Source organism: Lontra canadensis, unplaced genomic scaffold (genome assembly GCF_010015895.1).
Source record: "Lontra canadensis isolate GAN:19392208 unplaced genomic scaffold, GSC_riverotter_1.0 scaffold8, whole genome shotgun sequence".
NCBI lineage: Eukaryota > Metazoa > Chordata > Mammalia > Carnivora > Mustelidae > Lontra > Lontra canadensis.
In genome coordinates this window covers 35,346,440-35,369,412 of record NW_022631002.1, presented here as the reverse complement: position 1 = coordinate 35,369,412, position 22,973 = coordinate 35,346,440, and the positions used below count along the sequence as shown (strand labels likewise).

General features: G+C 45.6%; 1 protein-coding gene across 1 annotated transcript in view; it reads right to left on the bottom strand.

Annotated features, from left to right (window-relative positions):
• MYLK3 (myosin light chain kinase 3) overlaps positions 1 to 22,973 on the bottom strand; it is a 34,885-nt gene that overhangs the window by 1,226 nt on the left and 10,686 nt on the right. Inside the window, exons 4-12 of the mRNA XM_032854578.1 lie at positions 19,634 to 20,085; positions 16,563 to 16,668; positions 15,977 to 16,070; positions 15,447 to 15,556; positions 14,364 to 14,505; positions 11,291 to 11,361; positions 3,365 to 3,493; positions 2,250 to 2,402; positions 723 to 855 (exon numbers count right to left, since the gene is read on the bottom strand). Of these exons, the coding sequence (XP_032710469.1) occupies positions 723 to 855; positions 2,250 to 2,402; positions 3,365 to 3,493; positions 11,291 to 11,361; positions 14,364 to 14,505; positions 15,447 to 15,556; positions 15,977 to 16,070; positions 16,563 to 16,668; positions 19,634 to 20,085 (1,390 nt within the window). The remainder of the gene's footprint in view (positions 1 to 722; positions 856 to 2,249; positions 2,403 to 3,364; positions 3,494 to 11,290; positions 11,362 to 14,363; positions 14,506 to 15,446; positions 15,557 to 15,976; positions 16,071 to 16,562; positions 16,669 to 19,633; positions 20,086 to 22,973) is intronic.

Genomic DNA, 22,973 nt, shown 5'->3' with positions numbered 1-22,973 from the left:
AAAAATGGAGTCCATTGGAATACTGTTTTTCAAGTTGTGATTCACAATCCACCACTGGGTCATGAAGTCAAATTGGTGGGTTATGACCCGCACTTTTTTGAATGAAAACAAATACCACAGAATAGAAACTATCTGAGTGCATCACACTCTGTTTAGCCAATGTTGGGGTATTTTTATTTCATAGCATATGTATGTGTATGTATATTTGTATACTGGCTGGCTTTCTAGGTAAAGGCTTTTGTTTTTGTTCTTTAGTGAGGATCTGAGTTGATATCAAGATGCAGGAAAGCCACTTTCCTGGAGGACAAATGTTTTTGAGACAGATTTTATGTCCATAGAACCAAAGAGTTCGGTTTGTAAACAAAATTATGAAGCCTTTAAAACCTAATAGGGTTTCTCCAGCCCTTCTTCCTGAAACATGCAGGAATCAGATCTCAAGCTGCAGGCAGTAAGTTCCAAACACTTCACTACTATTGTCGTTGGGAACATATGCTCAAACTTCATTCTGTTATTACAAGTGTCCACCTAAGTATGAACTTAATGCCGCTTTTATGCCAGATGGTTTTGGTAGGTGGCATTTTTAATCAAGATAACAGGTTTTGACATAAGACACTTTTTTTCTCCTAAATCTATTTAGAATGAAAATATAAGTAAAAACAGCTACACTTCTTTCAAAGGACACATTAAAGACACATTCTGCCTTCCTAAGAAAAAACAGATACCTTCCATTTTCTCTGAGCCATGTATTTCTGCAGTAATAACTGGGATTTGAGACGAACTTTGGATTTTGAAGCTTTGGCAGGCAAATTATTGAGCCACTCATGTTTCAGGCACTGTGTGGCACTCATTCTGCAGCTGTGAAATCAAAGAGAAGTTGAAACTTTTAGTTAGGGTTGCCTTTTCTGGTTGTCCAGAAGATAGTTCGGCTGGCTAAGAAGTCTGAGTCAGTGGAACAGATTAATCATTCAGGCAGATTTGTGCCACGTACTAAAAAGGAACTCCTCATGCCTAAAATTCCCCTCCTTAGAAGTATGAGAAAGTCATCGGCAAAATGCCCCTGCCCTCTACAGAGGGAAAGTAGCTCAGTGATTAATCACCTCTTTCAGAGGGAGCTGGGGAATCAAGGCAGGGAGTAGAAAGGTCAGCTGGGCCTGGAATTGCTCTTAAGAGCTGCTCTTAAGGGACGCCTGGGTGGCTCAGTTGGTTAAGCAGCTGCCTTCAGCTCAGGTCATGATCCCAGTGTCCTGGGATCGGGTCCTGCATCGGGCTCCTTGCTCAGCGGGGAGCCTGCTTCTCCCTCTGTCTGCCCGTGCTTGCTCTCGCTTTCTCTCTCTCTCTCTCTCTCTCTCTCTCTCTCTCTGACAAATAAATAAATAAAACCTTTAAAAAAAAAAAAAGTTGCTCTTAAGAACATGAGCCTTGGGGCGCCTGGGTGGCTCAGTGGGTTAAAGCCTCTGCCTTCAGCTCAGGTCATGATCCCAGGGTCCTGGGATCGAGCCCCGCATCGGGCTCTCTGCTCCGCGGAGAGCCTGCTTCCTCCTCTCTCTCTCTCTGCCTGCCTCTCTGCCTACTTGTGATCTCTGTCTGTCAAATAAATAAAATCTTAAAAAAAAAAAAAAAAAGAACATGAGCCTTGAAAGAAGCTTGTCTCTCCTTCCAGAGAAATTCCAGAGAAAAATGTCAGTTTTGTTCATCTGAATTAAAAATATTTTTCCTCTCATAACTTTTCACAATCAGAAAAGAATAAAATAGGAAAGGCCAAGGAACTATGGATTGTCTCAGAGCTCAGATTCTTGGACCTCGCCCTGGGTTGTTTGCAATTATTTCTTAGTGTCTGATTATCAGAAAACTCCATGGTTCCACCCATGACTTGGATAGGGCTGCTGAAAACGAAGTCAGCCTTCATTATCAACAAAAGGTTTTCTGGCCTTTATTCTGGGGAATAACATCTGCATGTCTCAACTTTCTTTCAACATTAACCTACTAGAAGTGATAACTTAGTAGTAGGACTAATTTATATGTGTGGTCCTTTCTAAAACTCTGTCTAGATTTTATGCTCCTAGTTGTTTATTTTTTTAATGATTTCCTTCATCTCTTCCCCTGCTACTTTTTTAGCTCCAATGAAGTAGCAGACTAAGTAATCTTGGACAGAATTGGTAGAGGAAGCCCAGCATCAGCCTGACCTTCACAGTACCCAGATGGGTGGTCATGGTCAGAACGGCTTCAGAATGATGAGCAATGAAAGGTACCTCTTCTCTTTGACGAGCAGACGGGAAACAAAGTCTTTGGCCTCCTCCGACAGCCCTTCAAAGGTATCAGCGTCAAAATCCCAGCTACAGTTCACAATGAAATTCATGGTCTCTGCATCGGTTTCCCCTAGAAATGGGGACAAACCACTGAGTCTACAGAGGAGAGAAAGGACCATCAGTGTGTGGAAGCCATATATGCCAACATGCAACAAGAGGGCAGAGGTCTTACAAGGCTCAAGAACATTAACCAGAACCAAGAGGCTCCCCCATTTCTTCTCTACAGGAGATAGTCCAGTGTGTTCTGCTAGGGGAACAAGCGGCAGGACTGAAAATGTAGAGGCATGGAGAGGGTTTGAATAAATCCCCAGTCATGCTCACCTATTTTCCTTTTAGCCTGAAGTGAAGGATAAACTGAGACCAGTCCAGTATGTCCATTTATCAGGTACATATTGACTTAATTTTAAAATACCTTAGCACGTCTCCGAGTCAGCCTGGAGCTGAGAGACTACTCCAGGCCTTGGGGGCCAAAGGAAAACTGGCTTCATTATGCCCCTCTAGAGTGAGGGCAGAGGGACAGGACACTCTAACTGGCTGGCCCTGGGCTTCAAACTTCCCCCACCTGATGCAGTACACCCATACAAAGTGTGGGGCTGCACAGTAGCAACTGCACTGTAATGATAAGTCTGGGAGCAAAGCACGACTTGATTGGGCCTCTGAGGAAAAAGCCAAGGGAGGTCACAGAGATGAGAATGCTTAGTCAGTGCACATATCTCATCTCAGTCCATCCTAACTCTGCTTTCCTCAGTCCAGAGAAAACAGTGCAGGGCAGGTAGGACAAGGTTAGATGATGCAGCAGCCCGTGTCCTGCCCTGTGCATCTCCTCTCCTTAGCACTCTGTTGTACTACAGCACCTGTATTTCCTTGCTAGAGAGCTTTCTCTCCAGTGGAAGCTGCTTTATCCGCCCAGAAGTTTCAGGGAACCAAGGTCCTCGGCATCAGCTCACAAGCAACGACTGATAAGAGTTGGTGTATAAATACCCTAAGTCCCTCCCCCCTCAGATAGAGTAATTGTGAAGGGCTGTTCCACGATGGGAGCCAGGTTCCTGGGCACTCACAACATGTAGGTAATGACTCCCACACTCCACATGTCCGTAGGGAAGGACACAAATTCATAGTTGACGACTTCCGGGGCCAGGAACTCTGGAGTGCCGAAGTTCACCTTCAGCTTCTCCCTAGGCTTGTACCTGGCAAAGAGAGGGTGCAGAGGACCATGAGAGTGAGCCCGGAGAGAAGATGTGGAGGCTGGGACTAATTCCAGGTGGGAGCTAGACATTCCCAGCCCTTCCTGTCTGCCATGTTGTCTAGACCTCACATCCCACCACATAATCATCATAACTCTGCCCCAACTTCAGACTTTCCTAAGTCACTAGGGAGAATCAGAAAACCACAGCACACTTCCTCCAGGCAATTGCAATGTGAAAAGGAGAGAAGATCAATATATCTTATTCGTCATGCAGCCACACGAACAAGCACAAACAAATTGGATAGCAGCTGTCTGTGGAGGCCTGCTCTTGTGGTGTGAGCAGTTTGGTTGGTGAGATGACGGTAAGTATTAGAAAAAGCAAATATGCTCAATATCACTAATCATCAGGAAAATACAACTCAAAATCACAAGGAGATATCACTGCACATCATGACTACTATAAAACAAGCAAACAAACAAAAGACCAGAAAATAGCAAGAGTTGGCTAGGATGTAGAGAAACTGGAACCCTTGCTGGTGGGAATGTAAAATGGTGCAGTTGCTATGGAAACAGTATGGCAGTTCCTAAAAAAAAAAAAAATAAAAATAGAACTACCATATGATCCAGCAATCCCACTCCTACATATATATCCAAAAGAATTGAAAGCAGAAACTTGAGGAGATATTCATACACCCATACTCATAGCACCATTATTCATAATAGCCAAATGGAGGAAATAAAGTAAGTGTCTACTGATGGATGACTGCGTAAGTAAAATGTGGTAGACACATAGAGTGGAATATTCTTCAGCCTTACGATATAAGGCAATTCTGACACGTGCTACTTATGGGTAAACCTCCAGGACATTATGCTAAGTGAAACAAGTCTTCACAAAAGACAAATGCTTTTGTCTTTTGGTATGGTTCCACCTTGAAAAGGCACCTAGACTAGTCACAGTCAGAGCCAGTGGGTAGAATGGTGGTTTCCAGGGGCTGGAGGTAGGGGGGAAAGTGACCAGTTACTGTTTAACAGGTACAGAATTTAAGTTTTGCAAGATGAAAAGGGTTCTAGAGATCGGTTGCACAACAATGAGTAATACTTAACACTAATGAATTAATTCAAAAACAGTTAAGATGATAAGTTTCATGTGTGTTTTACATAATTACAAAAAGAATAAGAATGAGAAAAAATTCTGGGGCGCCTGGGTGGCTCAGTCAGTTAGGCAGATGCCTTTGGCTCAGGTCATGATCCCAGGGGCCTGGGACTGAGCCTCAGATGGGATCCCAGCTCAGCGAGGAGTCTGCTTCTCCCTCTCCCTCTGCCCCTACCTCCTGCTCATGCTGTCCCTCTCTCTCAAATAAATCAATAAAACCTAAAGATTTTATTGATTTATTTGAGAGAGAGGGGGAGAGCACAAGCAGGGGGAGGGGGAAGGGCAGAGGGAGAAACAGGCTGACTCGGGGCCCAATCTCTGGATGTTGGGATCATGACCTGGGCTGAAGGCAGATGCCCAACAACTGAGCCACCCAGGCACCCCGATAAATAAAATCTTTAAAAAAAGAAAAGAGAAAAATGGTTCTGAATAGGAAGATTGATAAAGGTTAGAAAGAGAGTTGATGGATGAGTGGGAAAGGGGGTGGCCAAAGGTGGTTTTTAGAATTTGTAGACTTTTAGAAAGTCTCTAGCTAAAATGTAATTAGCAACATCAAAGATGTCCTTTAGTAGGTGAATAGATAAATAAACTGTGGTACATCCAGACAATGAAGTAGTACTCAAAGCTAAAAAGAAATGAATTATCAAGCCATGAAAAGACATAGAGGAAACAAGCCCACAGTACTAAGTGAAAGAAGCCAGTCTGAATGGGCTACATACTGTATGATTCTAACTATATGTCATTCCAAAATAAGCAAATCTATGGAGACATTAAAAGATCAGTAGGGACCAGGGGTTGGGGTGGGGAGAGGAAGGGAGAGATTAATAGGTAAGAGAACAATGGATTTGTAGGGCTTAGAAATACTCCATATGATACCAAAATGATGGATACATGTCATTACACATTTGTCCAAACCCAAGAGTGAATGGTAATGTAAAGTATGGACTTTGAGTGATAATATGTCAGTGTAGGTTCATCACTGGTAACAAATGTACTGCCCTGTACTACCCTGGTCGCGGTGGGGGGGCTTGGCTGGGGGTAAGGAGTATACGGGAAATCTCTGCACCTTCCCTTCAATTTTATTGTGAACCTAAGATTGTTCCTAAAAAAAGAAAATAAAGTATTAATTTATAGAATATAATGGGCACATCCTATTTGCCAGGCTAAAAGTTTTCCCTATATATAATCTCTTCTCATTCTTACAATAGCCCCATGAAGTCTCTAAGATTACTGTCCTCATCCTACAGATAATGCAATTGAAAATAAAATGAAAATTCTGCCAGTGTGTCCTGCTTCCCTTAAACCAGGGAGATGACTTGTCAAAGAGCTTTCTCTTCCAAATTTACTGAGAGCCAGATAAATGCAGGCCTGTGCTAACACAGCCTACACTCATCCAGTGAAGGAGCTACAAGGATCATCTTGGTAGCCTCATTGAGCGCGAAGCAAGGAGAGAGCAGGATCCCTCCTCTGGTAAACTGGCTCAGGGCCAAGGAGCCGAGCTGAAAGGGACAGCTTTCCTCTGGACAACAAGCAGATACTCTGCTCAGACAAGTCCCCAGGGAATGCCACAGCGTCCTCCAGCATCTCAGGACCAATAAGAAGTATTTGATTCATTGTGTAGGGAAAGTATTTGATTCATTGTGTAGGGAAAAAATCTTTTGTTAAGAAAATGGATCCAGAAGCCTTGATGAAGATCTTAATTGTGGTTTTGTTGTAAAACAGTGCGTTGTTTTCTTTTGAAAATGTACAAAATATCTATCACTACTGATAGTATATTAATATTTGTGTAGAAATCGGTTTGGCTTGCATACTAGTGTAGATACACACATTCTAGCAAATGTATTTGCAACTATGATGTGGTCAGTGCTTTGTGATATAAATATACATTTTTAAGTGTACTTTCGCTTTTAAAATGCATGTTTGGTGTTTCACAATAAAAGATCTGAAACCTCCCTCCCTCCTCCGCATAAAAGGAGAGAAGAAAAAAGAGAGAAGACCCAGGCTCTCAGCCCCTAGAAGCCACTTTCCCAGAGGCTGCATTGTTCTCACTGCTTCATCTTGCCCCCGAGCCACATCCTGTGTCCTGTGACTTTGTCGCTCACTCGCCCCACCCCACTGACACTGGCAGGGGGAGTGATAGCGGGCCCATCCAAGCTAGACCGTAATAGCTTGCCTCCTGGTTCCTCGGCCACCACCATGAGGAGAGAACGGGAGACACATAGAGCAGATCTGCCCTCACTGACCTGCGTCTTAGATCCAAGCCCGAGTCCGCTCGGTGATCAGGAATCAGTGATTCCCAACCATTGGCCCATGGATAAATGTTTAACAACCAGCTATCTGATTAAGAAAAAAAAAAAAAAGTCCTAATTTGCAGCATTTGCCATTTTCAGTGGTATAAATACTGATTTAATGATGGCTGATTTCAAACATGATGAATGTCTGGATGCAGAGTTGGGAAGCGATGTGCTTGCTGTAGCGCGCCATCCCATGGTCTTTCAACAAGCACTAATAATTGCAGGAGCAGTAAAATAATTAGGAAGTGATAACGTTTGAAAATGTAAGTTCTTTAATTGTAAGTTCATACAATTTAATTGTTAATTAATGGTACGTTTTCACAACGGTTTACAAGGTTCCTTATCATGAGCTATGAGTGGGTCCAGCATACCACACCCCCAGATGACTCGCAAATGAGTGGATGAGAATAAATGACGGCTTTAAGCCTCATTTTGCGGGGGGGGTTGTCACACAGCAGTACTGTAGCAGTAACTAACACCAAAGCTGTTTCAATATATCCACCAAGACCTCCTCTCCAAATTCCTAAGGCACTCTGTGACCATAGGGTCACATATGAGGTTGCAGCCTCACAGAGGCTGGGGTGGGCACTTCCCTGCCCTGCCAAAGGAGCTGATGAAATAGGTTTGTATTTCAATCTGAGCACCAGACTGGTAGTCAGGAAGCCTAACCCTGCACCCAACATTCTGGAGACCAAACTTAAACAAGATACTTCCCATCCTGCCCCCATCCTTGACCCAGAGGCCCCTACTTAGACCCACTGATGGGTCTCACTGCCCACTGGTATAACGCTGGTCCCTCCGGCTGGATGTTTTGGCCTCTGAAGATCTGTGTGTGCCAACCCCCCCCAGACCCCCACGCCTGCCTACATCATGGGGGCCATCCCCCCACTGAACACCTCAGCATCTTTAATAGCTCCACCCAGAAATACCACTTTACTTCCTACAGCTTGTATTTTAGGGGGAAATTGGCTTTTCCTTCTTCTCTACAAATATTGCTTCTTCTAGCATATAAAATATGCTCTCTCAACCTGCACATCCCCCCACAGATTCCTCCTCTTAGAAGGACATGCTTCACAGGAAGCAGACCAATCTGGCAAAATCCAACTTGCCAAATAATCCTTTTGCCCAATGGCCAGCTTGTCAGACTGCTGAGGATGTTTCTGATGTTTTCCTTTTACCTCCCAGCTGGAGCCAGTGCCTCTGTCAGCCCAGCTCTGCTGAGTGCAGTTGCCTGAGTACCACATGTTTCAGACACCTGCACTTCCCCCATGCCCAGCAGTTTCACGTGGGTAGCCTTCTCTTCAATGTGGTTCCCCGTGTTTATTGTCTTGAACTTGCCCTCCGCCTCTGGGCCATCAGCAAAATTATTGTCATCAATGCCTTTGACCAGGTTAATGAATTTATCTGACAGTTTGAGATGGACTGCCTGAGAGTTTGGGGATAGATTTTGACTAACATGTTTGGTAGGCTGTCCTATAGCCTTTTACACCTCCCCACTAGGTAACTTGATGCCTGATAGGATAATGTTCCAATTTCTTAGCAGGACATTTAGGACTCCCTAGTAACACCCTCATCTTCACTGTATCTGCCTCCCCCAGTCCCAAACTAGCTCCTCACTTCCTGTGTGTTCCTAGTGTACATTCTCTACCAGCTCCCATCATCCACACACCCCCACCACTCCCACCCCGACCCCCGTGTGCTGGAGCTGGTTCTCAAGAGTACAGGAGAGTCCGTTGTGCACATCTCCTCCCAATCTGCATTCAGTGATGTTGTGTTGGTAGGTTGAACTCAGCTGAAATTAGCAAAGGCTACAAGTCAAACCCCATCTCCATCCAGCCCCCCAGAGCTGATAAACATTTGCCAGCATACTACTGCCTGCAGATAACAACACCCTGTCCATCCCTCACTTCCAGCTGCTCAGAGAAGACTTCCAAGAATCCAGGAGCCTCAACTGGTAAATCCCTGCTCTGAATTCAGTTTGTCACTGTAAATACTCATTTGGCAATCGGACATCTGGCATTTGGGAGGGTACCACATACACACTGCGGGATGCTGTGCATTCTCAGTTTGCCGCACTTACGTGAGCGTTGGTTCCTGCAAGGGCAATGTTTTGTGGCTCTCCAAAGGGCTATGATACATAAACAGATACAAAGGACAACTGCAGCATTTACTTCCATGAGGAGGGGGCCTGATGCTTAGGAAAGAAATGTCTAAAAAGACTCTTTGGAAGGCAGGCAAATGATAATAAAAAAATAGATTCAGGGACACCTGGGTGGCTCAGTCGGTTAAGCGGCTGCCTTCGGCTCGGGTCATGATCCCAGCGTCCTGGGATCGAGTCCCACATCCGGCTCCTTGCTCAGTGGAGATCCTGCTTCTCCCTTTGCCTCTGCCTACTACTCTCTCTGCCTGTGCGCTCTCTCTCTCTCTCAACAAATAAATAAAAAATCTTAAAAAAAAATAGATTCAGAGACATTGCTATAGCATATAAGACATGCAAGCATATAAGATGTATCCCAACTTTATAAGACATTATTTACGAAAATATTAAGTAATTTTTTACATCATGGATTGAATGTGATTTTGAAGCATTTGGGTTGGGGCTTTGGCATATCGTTCATGAAAAACAGTACACTGTGTAATAGGGATCCTAAAGGTACAGTAGGAATATATGAACTTTCCTCTGCTGTTACTCTCACATCACCCTTGCCTCATCCATCATGTTGGCATTGAAAAATGCATCTTTTGCGCCTGCAAAAGAAGCAAAGTTATCACTTCACCAATGGGGAGGGACCTAGGAAGATGCCACTGTGGTTTTGACTACTACTTCTGGGAGGCAGGTCTGGACAGCAGAGACTGAGCTCAGGCAAATGGCTCTGTCTCCGCGGGGACAAGGTTTTGCTTTCTTCCCCTGTGGTGGATGGAATGGAGGACACTGTTAGGCTTATAAAGGGACAAAAACAACTTCTTTGTGGTAAATGTCCAGCAGGGTGAGAGAAAATTTGAAGAGTTGAAAATTCAGCTGCACTGTGGAGACCTACCTAAAAAAATATGATTCCCAGAGAAATGTGATTCCTGGTGGAAATAGAATTCTGGAGGAAGTAGACTGTGGGTGCTTGAAGGTTTGGGGGACAGCCCTACCCAATGCCATTGTTAAGAACCCGCATACCCAGCTGTGTGTGCCAGGGGCCAGAGTGTTCATCACACATATGACTGGATAGGATCATAATAGGATCATCCATACTTATGGATAAACCATCCTTCACTAGGCTTTAGGCATTTTAAGGGATTTTAAGATATTTTTTAAGTTACATGTTTACTTTGTGTAGTCAAACGGGAGAACCCAGCCACCCTCCTAGGCTGCACTGTCGACATATTATTCCATTTAACCTTCAAAACTGCCCCATGTCAGCAGGCATTTCATTTTATCATCATTTTACCAAGATTTAACTCAGTCTTGAGAGGCCCAGAACCACTCAGCTGGACACCACCCTACACTGGGACATATGCATCCTCTTATTTAAACTACTCGCTTCCCAGAGGGTAGGGATGGTTCTAGATACCTCATATAGCTCAGCACATCCTAGCTCCAGGTCTGGGGGATGAATAGAACTGATCACCCCCACCCCCCGCACCCATGCAGTGGTCCTCTTTTAACCTGTCACACGCTCTCTGCTCAGACAGGGGGATTGAAATAAAATGAATCCCACAGCCTTTTAAGGAGAAGCAGAGTCTGAAGCATGAAGCCACCCCCACCCCCCTGGGTAGTAACAAGGCCTATCTCTGCACAATCAAAGGCTACCAGCCTGTCAGGGACAGAGCTTTCTGTGTCAGTTCCAAAACTCAAAAATCAGAGAGGATGAATACCCAACTTTTATATCAACATGGGCGGGACTGGAAGAGATTATGCTGAGTGAAATAAGTCAAGCAGAGAGAGTCAATTATCATATGGTTTCACTTACTTGTGGAGTATAAGGAATAACACGGAGGACATGGGGAGAAGGAGAGGAGAAATGAGTTGGGGGAAATCAGAGGGGGAGACGAACCATGAGAGACTGTGGACTCTGAGAAACAAACGGAGGGGTTTGGAGGGGAGAGGGGTCGGGGGAGAGGCTAGTGGTGGGTATTAAGGGGGGCATGTATTGCATGGAGCACTGGGTGTGGTGCATAAACAACGAATCTTGGAACACTGAAAAGAAATAAAATTTTTAAAAATGAAAAAAATAAAAATAATGCTAGCACACTAAAAAAAAAAAAAAAAAAAAAAAGGCTGAACTGTGGGTAACCATGTCCAAAAGAGCCACAAGCAGTCCCCCAGGAGTTTTGTCAAAGTGCCAAAATATAACTGTCTTACCTTCTAGCCAGCCCAAAGTCAATGATCTTAATTTGATGTCCGGTCTGACTGACACACAGTATGTTCTCCGGCTGGGAAAGAAAGAGAGGTCTGCTTAGCTCAATCAGCAGCCAAGAAGGTGAGCAACTCCCACACTTACGTCAACAGGCTTCAGATTCCCAGCTTCAAAGAGAATGAATGGGTCAGGACAGTGCTCCTACAGGAATTATGTAGATCACAAAAACAAAGTGGACTGGCGTGAGACAATAAGGAGTGGTATGGATTGTAGGGAACTGGGGGACTTCTGCCCTGTGTAAAGCAGCTCCAGCCACTGGTCACCATGCAGGAATGCAGGCCCAGTTGCTCAAGAGAAGCCAGAGTATATATCTTTATGTGAAAATTCCGTGCTTTTAAATATTGACAACTCAAGTTTAAACATACGTCCATGTGCGGGAGTTACGTAGAACACCTTTGTGATGCAGGCTTGACCCATAGGCTGCTTGTTTGAGACTGCTGGCCTGGGGTCATGGTTCTAAACCCCGGCTTCCCATTAGAATGATCAGGCAAACTCTCAAAAGTCCCACGGTCTAGGCTCCAACCCTGACTAATTACATCACAGAATCTCAGGGATGGGTCCAAAGCTTCAGTAGTCTGTTCAAGGAGATCAGAGCTGCTCAACGTCCATCTCCCATTTTGTGGTGATAGCTGTGACCCATGGGATGGAGGTGGTGGTCTTGACAGGCCTCTCCTCTCAAGTTCTTCAGATCAGCTCTGAGGCCTAGAGGGAGCATGGAATGATACTTGCTGCTTGTGCAAAACAAATTTGGATCAGGTGGGGGTGGGTGCATGTGGAGGGTTTATGGTAGAACAGCCCTGGAAACCCAAGGCCTAGTACATGAGGTCTAGGGTCTATTATCTAGGTCTGTGTCCCTAGGTGAGTCCCTTCTCATTCCTGAAACCTCAGTGTCTCCGTCTATACAATGGGAATGATAACCACTTCCTGCCTTCCTCCTGGGAAGGTATGAGAATCAAATCACATAACATGGATGAAAACACCATACGGCTTTCAAAGCAAATGCCAGGTACTATTTCACCCAAGAGAAGGTTTTATTGTTATTTATGGTACGATGAAGTCATACAAGTTCTCAGATAGGAGCAGGAGAATGGTAATTTAAAGTCTCCATGTCTTCTTTATAAAGTCTAGAACAACACTGCCTGATAGAACCATAATGTGTGAACTACATATATAATTTACAAAATTTTCTAGTAACCACAATAAATAGGTAAAAAGAAATAAGTGAACTTAATTTTTATAACAGCATTACTGAAATATAAATAATAATATAAATAATAATGATATCATAAAATTCATCATTTTAAAGTGTGTGATTCTAAGGGTTTTAATGTATTCAGAGAGTTATGTAATGATTATCACTATCTTATTTTAGAACATTTTTCTCTCTTCCAAAAGAACACAACTCATACCCATCTGCAGTCACTCTCCATTCTCTCCCACCCCTAAATCTTATAACTCCTAACCTATTTTCTGTCTCTTTGGATTTGCCTGTTCTGAACATTTCATATAAAGGAATCATACAAACCCAACCTTTTTGCACCTGGCTTCTCTCATTTAGCACAGTGTCCTTCAAGTTCATCCATATTGTAGTATGTATCAGTACCTCCCTTATTCCTTTTCAGAGCTGAATAACATTCCATTGTATGGATATACCATATTTGTTTATCTGTTCATCTGCTAGAGAATATTCAGGTTGTTTTCACTTTGGGGCTTTTATGCATAATGCTGCTGAGAACATTTATGTGCAAGTTTTGGTGTCGACTTATGTTTTTTATATTCGTGAGCACATATCTGGAGGTAAAATTACCAGGTCATGTGGTAACTCTACATTTAACATTTTAGGAACTGCCAAACTGTTTTCTAAAGTAGATGCACAACTTTACAATCTCACAAACAATGTATGAGAGTTCCAGGGCGCCTGAGTGGCTCAGTTGGTTAAGCAACTACCTTCGGCTCAGGTCATGATCCTGGAGTTCCAGGATCAAGTCTCACATTGGGCTCCCTCCTTGGCAGGGAGTCTGCTTCTCCCTCTGACCTCTCACCTCTCATGGTCTTTCTCTCTCATTCTCTCTTTCTCTCAAATAAGTAAATAAAATCTTTAAAAAAAAAAAAAAAGTATGAGAGTTCCAATTTCTCCACATCATAACCAACACTTCTTATTGTCTGTCAGTTTTATTTTTTATTTTAGCTTAGTCTAATGGGTGTGAAACAGTATCTCACTGTACTTTTGATTTGTATTTCTCTAATGACTAATGATGTTGTGAATTTTTTCACGTACTTATTGTCCATTTGTATATCTTTATTGGATAAATGTCTATTTAAATCCTTTGCCCATCCTAAAATTTGTCTTTCAATTACTGAGTTGTAAGATTTCTTTACATATTATAGATAAAAGTCCCTTATCGGAGATATTGTTTGGAAATATTTCTCCCATTCTGTGGGCTGTCATTTCACTTTCATGATGATATCCCTTGAAGAACAAAAGTTTTTAATTTTGATTAAGTCTAATTTATCCATTTTTCTTTTCTAGCTTTTGCTTTTGAGTCATTTCTAAAAAATCACTGCCTAATAATACAAGGTCACAAAGATTTACTCCTACGTTTTCTTCTAACGATTTTATAATTTTAGGTCTTACATTTAAGTCACAATCCATTTTTTTGTGTAGAGTATGAGTGTATTATTTTGCATGTGGGTACAAGCATGGTGTCCATTGAAAAGATTATCCTTTCCTCATTGAATCGTCAGGGCACAGTTATCAAAAAATCAATTGGCCACAAATATAAAGTTTTGGTTCTGGACTCTCAGTTGTATACAATTGAGCTATCTATTCATCCTCATACACATAACCCACTGTTTTTGTTGCTGTAGCTTAGCTGTAAATTTTGAAATTGAGAAATGTGCATCCTTCAACTTTGCTCTTCTTTCTCAAGATTGTTTTTTGCTGTTCTGCCAAAGAAGAGCAGGAACCCTGTCCCCCCTGCACCACCACCACCACCACAAGCCCAGGTGGAGCCTGACCTTGAGGTCCAGGTGCAGGATGTAGTGTTGATGGAGGTAATGCACCCCCTCGCAGATCTGCTTGGTGAACAAGATCACATCCAGTTCGGTCAGCTGGTACTTCTCCTCTGTGATCCGGTCAAAGAGTTCACCCCCATCCACACTGCCAGGACAAAGAGAGAGGCAAGCACTGGCCTAAGGAAAGCTCTCAGAGGACTTGTCCACTCTTATCACCAAGAGTCAAAAGAGGCCAACCCAGATAAGCCTGAGGCCACTGCCATCTTGGATTTCATGGAGATCTTTGTTCTAGGCCTATTCCCAGCTCAGAGGGCAGGAGGTAAAAAGGAATTGATGGGCCAAAAGGAAGACTGGGAATTGTCTTCAGTGTTGATAATCCAGGCTCACTCTGGATACCCTAGGTCAAGGTAATAAACTCATTTGCCTACAGGAGCCAATTAGTACTTACATGGCAAGAACCCAAAATGAGCAAAAAAGACCAGATCTGAGTCAAAAGTTTTCATAAAATACAGCCCCTTAGTCTATCTTTGTTTTTTCACTCATGGTAGAGACATGACATGACAAACCTTACCAGAAGGAAAATAGAAACACAAGCACAAAAATAAATGGCCTCTGAGCCCCTGGCCTCAGCTTCAGGGGTAGTTGGGAATGGGGGGGTGCTGTGGCAAATGAGACACTGGTTGCCCTGTCTACAAAGGTCAGCCATTAGGAGCTCTAGCACACCATTTCTAGCTGGAAACACAGGTCTAGCATTACTAGATCTTTCACATTTTTAAGAAAAAACAAGATATCCGGGTTTCAATGTGAAATTTCCCAATTTCCAATTGTTAACACCTAAATCAAAATTACTGAAAACTGTAGGCCAAACTGACATATATCTGAGCGAGTGAGTCAGGTTTACTGCTGGTTTACAGCAAATGGCTTTGTCCTCCATGCTCCATATTGGAGGTGATGATATTCCCTAGACAACCCAGAGAGGGCAAGGGGAAGAGGAAGGGAGAGTTTTGCCTAGAACTATGGCTCCAAGCCCCAGTCCTGAGTCCTGGCCCACAGAGAAGTCACTACTCCACCTCCCAAGATACTCACTACTCCATGACAAGTGTACAGCTGTTCTTGCTCTCAAAGGCATCATAGAGCTGGATCAAGTTCACATGGCTGAGCTGGTTCATGATGTTGACCTCATTCTTCACATCGTCCTTGCAGAGTCAGACAGGAGAGGAGTTTCCAAGAAATGGGTCAGAAAGATGAGCCAGCTGTGCCTCCCAGGACACATGCATGCCCACCTCCTCCTTTTCTCCTCTCACATCAGGTCTCCAACTCATGACCGAAACCAGTTCTTAGAACAGAAGGGACTTTACTTCAGTCCCCCACTCCATAGATAAGGAACCTGAGACCCAAGAAGGAAGCTTGGAAGTCCAGAGGGACCCTGCTGCCCAGGGTATGAGGTGATGTGCTGAGCAGAGTGTGGGAATCATGGAAAAGAGACAGGGAAGTTGACAGGGTTCCTGATCAGCATTCAGGGGTCTGGGGAAGCATGGGGCCAGGGAGCCAAGAAGGAAGTATAGGAGCCCCGAACATGGCCCAAGGTACTAGCTGGCCCAGGGCAGATGCCTCACCCGGTCCTTGGCACTCTTCACTTTGATGATCTTGGCTGCCAGCGAGAGCCCTGTGGACTTCTCTGTGCACCTGTGGACCTGGCCAAACCGGCCCCTGCAGAGACATGATGGTAAGGCAGGCTGAGAGCCCAAGGTGAGCCATCCTGTATCCCTGGCTTTCTGGTCCTGCCCTTTGTTCATAAACACCATGGGGATCACCCTGTACCCCAGAGGCACTTTAACCATCACCCTTACACCATATGGGTTATCCTCAAGCCTAGAGAAGATCTTCTTCACCCTATTGTAAGTGGTCTATGCCATACCCCAGGGAACTACTCCCCTCACTCCACACCACCCAGACCGCCCTACCACCTCCAGCATATGGCTCCCACCCATGCCCATATACCATGTGGGCTCCCCTGCACTCACCCACTCTCTGTAGGCTAGCCAGTCACTAGCATGCTCTGTGCTCTATCCCACCCCGGGCCTTGGCTCTTGACCAACCCCCTCCTGAGAAGCATCCAGCAGCATGCCAGCTCAGGTGTCCAAGTGTCTCTGCCCCCACCCCTCCTGTTCCTGCCCCTCATCAAGGCAGAAGCCCACCTACCCTCCCAAGACATCATGCTGACACACTGTGTAACCTGCCGAGGTCGAGGTCTCCTTGACACTCACCACCCGGTGTTCAAAGGGGGCCGGTGGGGCTGGGCTGTCATCTGTTTGGGAGACAATAGGATGTGAGCCTCTAAGTGCAGCCTGCCCCACTCAGCCACCCGCTTGCGTCAAGTGACAAGCCCCTCGCCCTTCTCAAGGATCACCTCACTGGAGTCACCTATATGGCAGAGGAGCTAGCTGAATTTCAGAGAGGTGAGGTGACTGGCCCCACGGCACACAGTGAGTCAGTGACAGATGGGAGTCAAACCCAAATCTCCCATCACCTACAGTGGTGCTCTTTGCAAGGTGGAGAAGTTCTACCCAGTCTGTTCACTGACGTTGAGAGGGGATCCAGGGTGGATCGGTGCAGCCAGCAGGAAACGGAAGGCACCCTTGAACAGGGTGATCAAGCAGAATTTAATGATGGAACTGTATTTGAAGGCACAGGCTGCAGACCCCCACCAGGGTGGTGTGACAGGGAGGCAGCTGGAGAAACAAACACGCTCCCTCCCTCCCTCCCTCCCCCGGCGCCCTCTGATCTCCTCACAGGGCGAACAGCCCACGAGGTAGCCCATGGCGGGTCAGCTTTGGGGGAGGTGGCTGTGTAAGTCAAAAGAGCCGAGGATGAGGATGCCCCCCAGAGATGGAAGCCCCAGACGATGGACCCCGCTGACCGTGGACTAAAGCTAAGACTCAAAAGACTATGAGTTTATTGTTGCTCCTATTGTTACCTGTTTGTGTATTGTTGCTCCTATGTTACCTGTTTTTGTAAAGTATAGGTGGGAAATTAGATGAACGGAATTAGGAAAAATGGAAAAGGTTATACAAAGCGGTGAATGACTAACTCATCACCCGACCGTGCTTTAACCTAATGAAACCCTAACATTACTTTTTGGCCCCTGCATTATAAATGCCCTAATGTCATTTGTAAATGGTTAGTCTTACATGCTCAATATAACCCCTTACAACAGAACATAGAACTGGCTGAAAAGTCAAAGACTTGACTAATCTCCAAAGAAAAGGGGTGAATGTAAGGGCCTACTTAGCCAGAGGGAGCCATTTTGTTGTTTATGCAGTAAACTTAGATCGACCCTCCCCCTCCCAGAGGAACCTACTTGCAAAGCCCAGATACAAGGGCAGGTCAGGCCAGGTGGAGACATCCAATCAGTGGGGGCGCATACTGTCTCCCTAGCTACCAGGGAGAGTGGGCCCCGCCTTTTGGGCACCAATTCTGACCAAGGTGATAGGCTAGGGTAAATTGTAATCTCATTGGTCACCTGTGTGTAGCCAGGCTCAACCACATGGCCTTTGCTCTATAAAAGCTAGTCTGTGAGGCGGGGAAGGGTCGCCTCTTTGTAAGAGACGGCCCTGACCAGTCGGTTTGATTCTCGATGCTTGGCGCAAAATAAAGCTTTGCTTGACCTTCGCTTTGTATCAGTCTCGTTCCTTTGACCATGGACCCAACAGGCTGGAAGTGGACAGTGGGCCTGGAGGGGAAACCGAGGACACCAGCATTTGGAAAAATAAAAACAGTCTAAGTTTTTGGGAAAAATCTTGCACTTCAGAGGTAGTATGAACCTAGAAATGTTGCCTGAAATAGAGTAAAGGACTAAAACAGAACACCAAACACAATGACTTGAGCTGGTTTGCATATTAAGGATTGGGCGACTCCATGGCGGGCAGTCAGCAGCTTGCGTTAGGTTTCTCTGGGCTTGTTATGGTTCACTCAGAGTGTTCCACCTACAACTCTCCTGCTCTGAAACCATATACCCCCTGCCGTGAAAACATGGCTATTTGCTCTTAGTTCATCTTAATAAGAGCAGTTTTTGCTCCCCAAAGTAGAAGCTTGAATTTGCCTCGAGAGAATATTGCTCCTTCCTTTTTGTATCTGCAAAAGCAAGCCCTGAGCCCCGGATCACAAAGGTAACAAGTATGGGCTGTTGCTCCTGCTGCTGCTGTTTTCCTGGGACCTAGAAAGGCTGAGAGAGCCTGGATGCTGAGTGTGTGCCACAGAGATTCCAAATCTAGAATTTGGCTTGAAGTTTCCTTTGCTGTGCACTATGGGCCTTCTGTTCTGAGGGGCTGTAGAGCCACAAGGTTTGCACACAGGTTCTGGAGCCAGACAGGGCAGCACTGTCTCCATGGCCCTGAGCATGTTCCTTGACCTCCCCTGTGTTTCCATTTATCCCCCTTCCACCAGCCCATGAGGGGAAACACCGGCACAAAGGCACGTGGCTTGGTACACAGAGAACCTAAGTTCACGTTGGCTTTATCACCACCCCAAGCCCCAGAAAGGACTCTGGAGTCTCCGTCTGGTTTCAGTGGTGTTTTAGGAATGAAAGGAGGCCTTTGTCCACACTTGGACCGAGTCATACAGGTGGAGAGGAAGCAGCTGGAGATGTCACTATGACAGGGCAACTGCAGAGCCCAGAAGTGGCAAGGGGCCCCAGGATGACCTGCAGAACACACAGCCCTTCCTTGGGGACTTCCTGAAATCCCAGGGCAGGAAATCAGCCTTCTGGCCACCACATGGGATGAGGGCTCCGACCAAGGAGAGTGTGGCCCTAAGGGCTGGAGGAGTTGAGGACGCTTGGGTCACAAGAGCACAAGGATCCCTCCCACCACTACTGGGACAGAAAGCAGGTCAGCAGCCCCAGCACACCCTTCTGTACCCCAGGACAAGAACTCACTCACTGGGTACGGTGGCAAATATTGACATCAGTTAATAGATGTTTTTTTTAGCAGGAGCCTTCTCTGGCTCAATCCAGAATGCCACCCATGGTGGAGAATTCAGTCAGGCTGGTGGCTTTGAGAAATCCACATGGGTTCCTTCCTCCCCTACTGTTATAGTCACCCCAAACTCAGCCCACTGCATCTTCAGGCCTTATTCTCCAGCCCCAGCAGGTACTGGTAGGCTGTTCCAAGTCTTGGACTCTCCCAGACCTCCCTGGAAGCTGCAGGAAGGCACCCTAGGAGTAGGCCCCCAAACTCACTCACCTTGGGGCACCCAGCAATGGGTTCACTTACCTAGAACCACACTCCCAGCTTCAGCTCCAAGGGGCGTCCTCCTTCCTGCTTCAGCTTTGCCTGCACCCCTGGCTGTGCAGTCCTTCCCGGGCTCAGGATTTCCTGCTCCCATGCCTTTGTCCTGCTGCCAGCCTGTGGCTCCAGCATCACTTCCTTTGTCCCTCCTGGCCCCACTTGGTCCTGTGGTGGACTCAGCCCCAGGCCCCTGCTTCTCCTCTGTCTTTACTCCCTCATGGATGCTCCGTTTCCGCAGTGGGGAAATCTTGCTGGCTCCTTTCGAGATCTGTTCTTCTGACTTGGTTGCAGGGGTCTGGGGCGTGGGCCCAGATGGGTCCTGCTCACCTGGATGGGCAGCTGTGGGAGCCTCCACAGAGGGCATGGGTCTGAGGCTGTCCCCTCGTGTCACAAGCATCTCCCCAGGGTTATCTGTCTCCTGTACATGGATGGAGATCCTGGGGCAGAGAAAAAACACGGCCTTAAAAGCAAGGACTTTCGAGTCACCCCTGACCTGGGTTCAGATGCCTGCTGTTGCCACTCAATGATCATGACTTATTGGCCTCAGTTTCTCATCCGGAAAAAGGGTCCTTGCATTAATTATAATAGTAAGGTAGGCTGGGTTAGAACCAGCAGACCCCAATACCTGACTACCTCTGCCCAGACAGGACACCAGGGAGAGGCTGGATTCAGTGAGATGGTACTCTCTGCTCTCAGGATTCCAGGGGATAAGCGGCCAAGGAAGGCTGAAGTAACCTGTGATGGACGCTGGTGGGCACCAGATGTCTATGAATGCCTTAGAAACCTGCTTTGGCCCCAGGAGGACTGGGGCCTGGAGGCAGGATACCTGGGCTCCCCTCTCTAGGCCTCAATCTCCCTTTCAGTTAAGTGAAGAAAGGGTGAACCAAGCCAACTATCCCACGGGAAACCCCAGGTCAGACATATTTTATTAAAATCAGGCAAGAGCGGCGGGGGCCCCGGGTGGCTCAGTTGTTAAACATCCAACACTTGATTTTAACTCAGGTCATTATCTCAGGGTTGTGGGATCAAGGCCTGTGTGAGGTTTCCCCAGTCAGTGGGGAGTCTGCTTACAACACTCTGCCTCACCTCTTCAACCTCAACCACAGTAACTTCTTCCTAGGAACATCGCCAAAGGCAAGGGAAGCAAGGGCAAAAATGAACTATTGGGACTTCATCAAGATCAAAAGCTTTTGCACGGAAAAGGAAACAGTTAACAAAACCAAAAGACAACTGACAGAATGGGAGAAGATATTTGCAAATGACATATCAGATAAAGGGCTAGTATCCAAAATCTATAAAGAACTTAGCAAACTCAACACCCAAAGAACAAATAACCCAATCAAGAAATGGGCAGAGGACGTGAACAGACATTTCTGCAAAGAGGACATCTAGATGGCCAACAGACACATGAAAAAATGCTCCACATCACTGGGCATCAGGGAAATACAAATCAAAACCACAATGAGATACCACCTCACACCAGTCAGAATGGCTAAAATTAACAAGTCAGGAAATGACAGATGCTGGCGAGGATGCGGAGAAAGGGGAACCCTCCTACACTGTTGGTGGGAATGCAAGCTGGTGCAACCACTCTGGAAAACAGCATGGAGGTGCCTCAAAAAATTGAAAATAGAGCTACCCTATGACCCAGCAATTGTACTACTAGGTCTTTACCCTAAAGATACAAATGAAGTGATCCGAAGGGGCACGTGAGCCCGAATGTTTATAGCAGCAATGTCCACAATAGCCAAACTATGGAAAGAACCTTGATGTCCATCAACAGATGAATGGAAAAAGAAGATGTGGTGTATATATACACAATGGAATACTATGCAGCCATCAAAAGAAATGAAATCTTGCCATTTGTGACAACATGGATGCAACTAGAGGATATTATGCTTAGCGAAATAAGTCAATCAGAGAAAGACAATTATCATATGATCTCCCTGATATGAGGAAGTTGAGAGGCAACGTGGGAGGTTTGGGGGGTAGGAAAAGAATAAATGAAACAAGATGGGATCGGGAGGGAGACAAACCATAAGAGACTCTTAATGTCACAAAACAAACTGAGGGCTGCTGGCGGGGAGGGCAGTAGGGAGAGGGTTATGGACATTGGGGAAGGTATGTGCTATGAAGTGTGTAAACCTGGCGATTCACAGAACTGTACCCACTAATAATACATTATATGTTAATAAAAAAAATTTAAAAATTAAAAAAAAAACACTCTGCCTCTTCCTCTGCCCCTCCCCCACTCTCTCTCTCTCTCTCTCCCTCTCTCTCCCTCCCAGATAAATAAATAAATAAAATCTTTTTTTAAAAAATCAGCAACTCATCGTAGAGACTAGACTTCTCGTTTCTCTTGAACAAATAGGTCTGGCTGTGTTGGGCATGTCTGCATAGCCAAGAAGCAGCTCCCCTTCCTGACAGACCCTGCTGTACCCTGGCAACGCCCACTGGGCTCACTTCACATCCATTTTCATTACCCAGACGTTGTGACATTGGGTTTGGGACCCCAGCTAGAGGTCAGGAAGGCCTTCTGAGCCCTAATGGCGTTCAGAGGAAAGGACCTGACCCTGGGAACCATTACCCCCAAGGGTTTAACACTCCCTCTCAGAGTTGCCCCTGCTGTGACTGCTCTTTACAACCCCACTGCTGGGGTCTATGTGTATTGAGGTGGAGGTGAGTGTCTGGCATGGACTGAGTCTCACAAGGAAGCCCAGCAGCCTCCTCTCTGGTCTTAGCTCTGGACCATGTTGCTGGACAACCTTGGACAAAGCCAGCATCAGCTCCCTCTTCTGTCAAACAGAGATGTTGATACCTCACAGGAGTGCTGAGAGGCCACGAAGTGGGGGAAAGCCCCAGGGGTCCCCAAATGAGGCTCAAGACGGTGCAGCTGCTATGTAAAACCCGCTGATGGTTCCTCAAAAATTTAAAAATAGGACTACCTTATGACTCAGCAATTTCACTTCTTAAAAAAAGTATCTAGAAGAATTTATAACAGAGTCTCAAAGAGATAACTTGTACACCTGTGTTCATAGCAGCATTGTTTACAACAACCAAATGTGGAAGCGCCCATGTGTCCATCGAGGGATGAATGGATAAGCAAAATGTATAATATTCATACAATGAAACATTATTCAGCCCTAAAGAGGAAGGAAATCCTGTTACATGCTCCCACCTGGGTGAACCTCAAGGAAATTATGCTAAGTGAAAAAAACCAAACAAAAAAAAAAAAAAAAAAAGAAAGAAAGAAAGAAAGAAAAGAAAAGAAAGAAAAATCCTGAGTCCATTTGTACAATTCCACTTATATGCAGTACCTACAGTA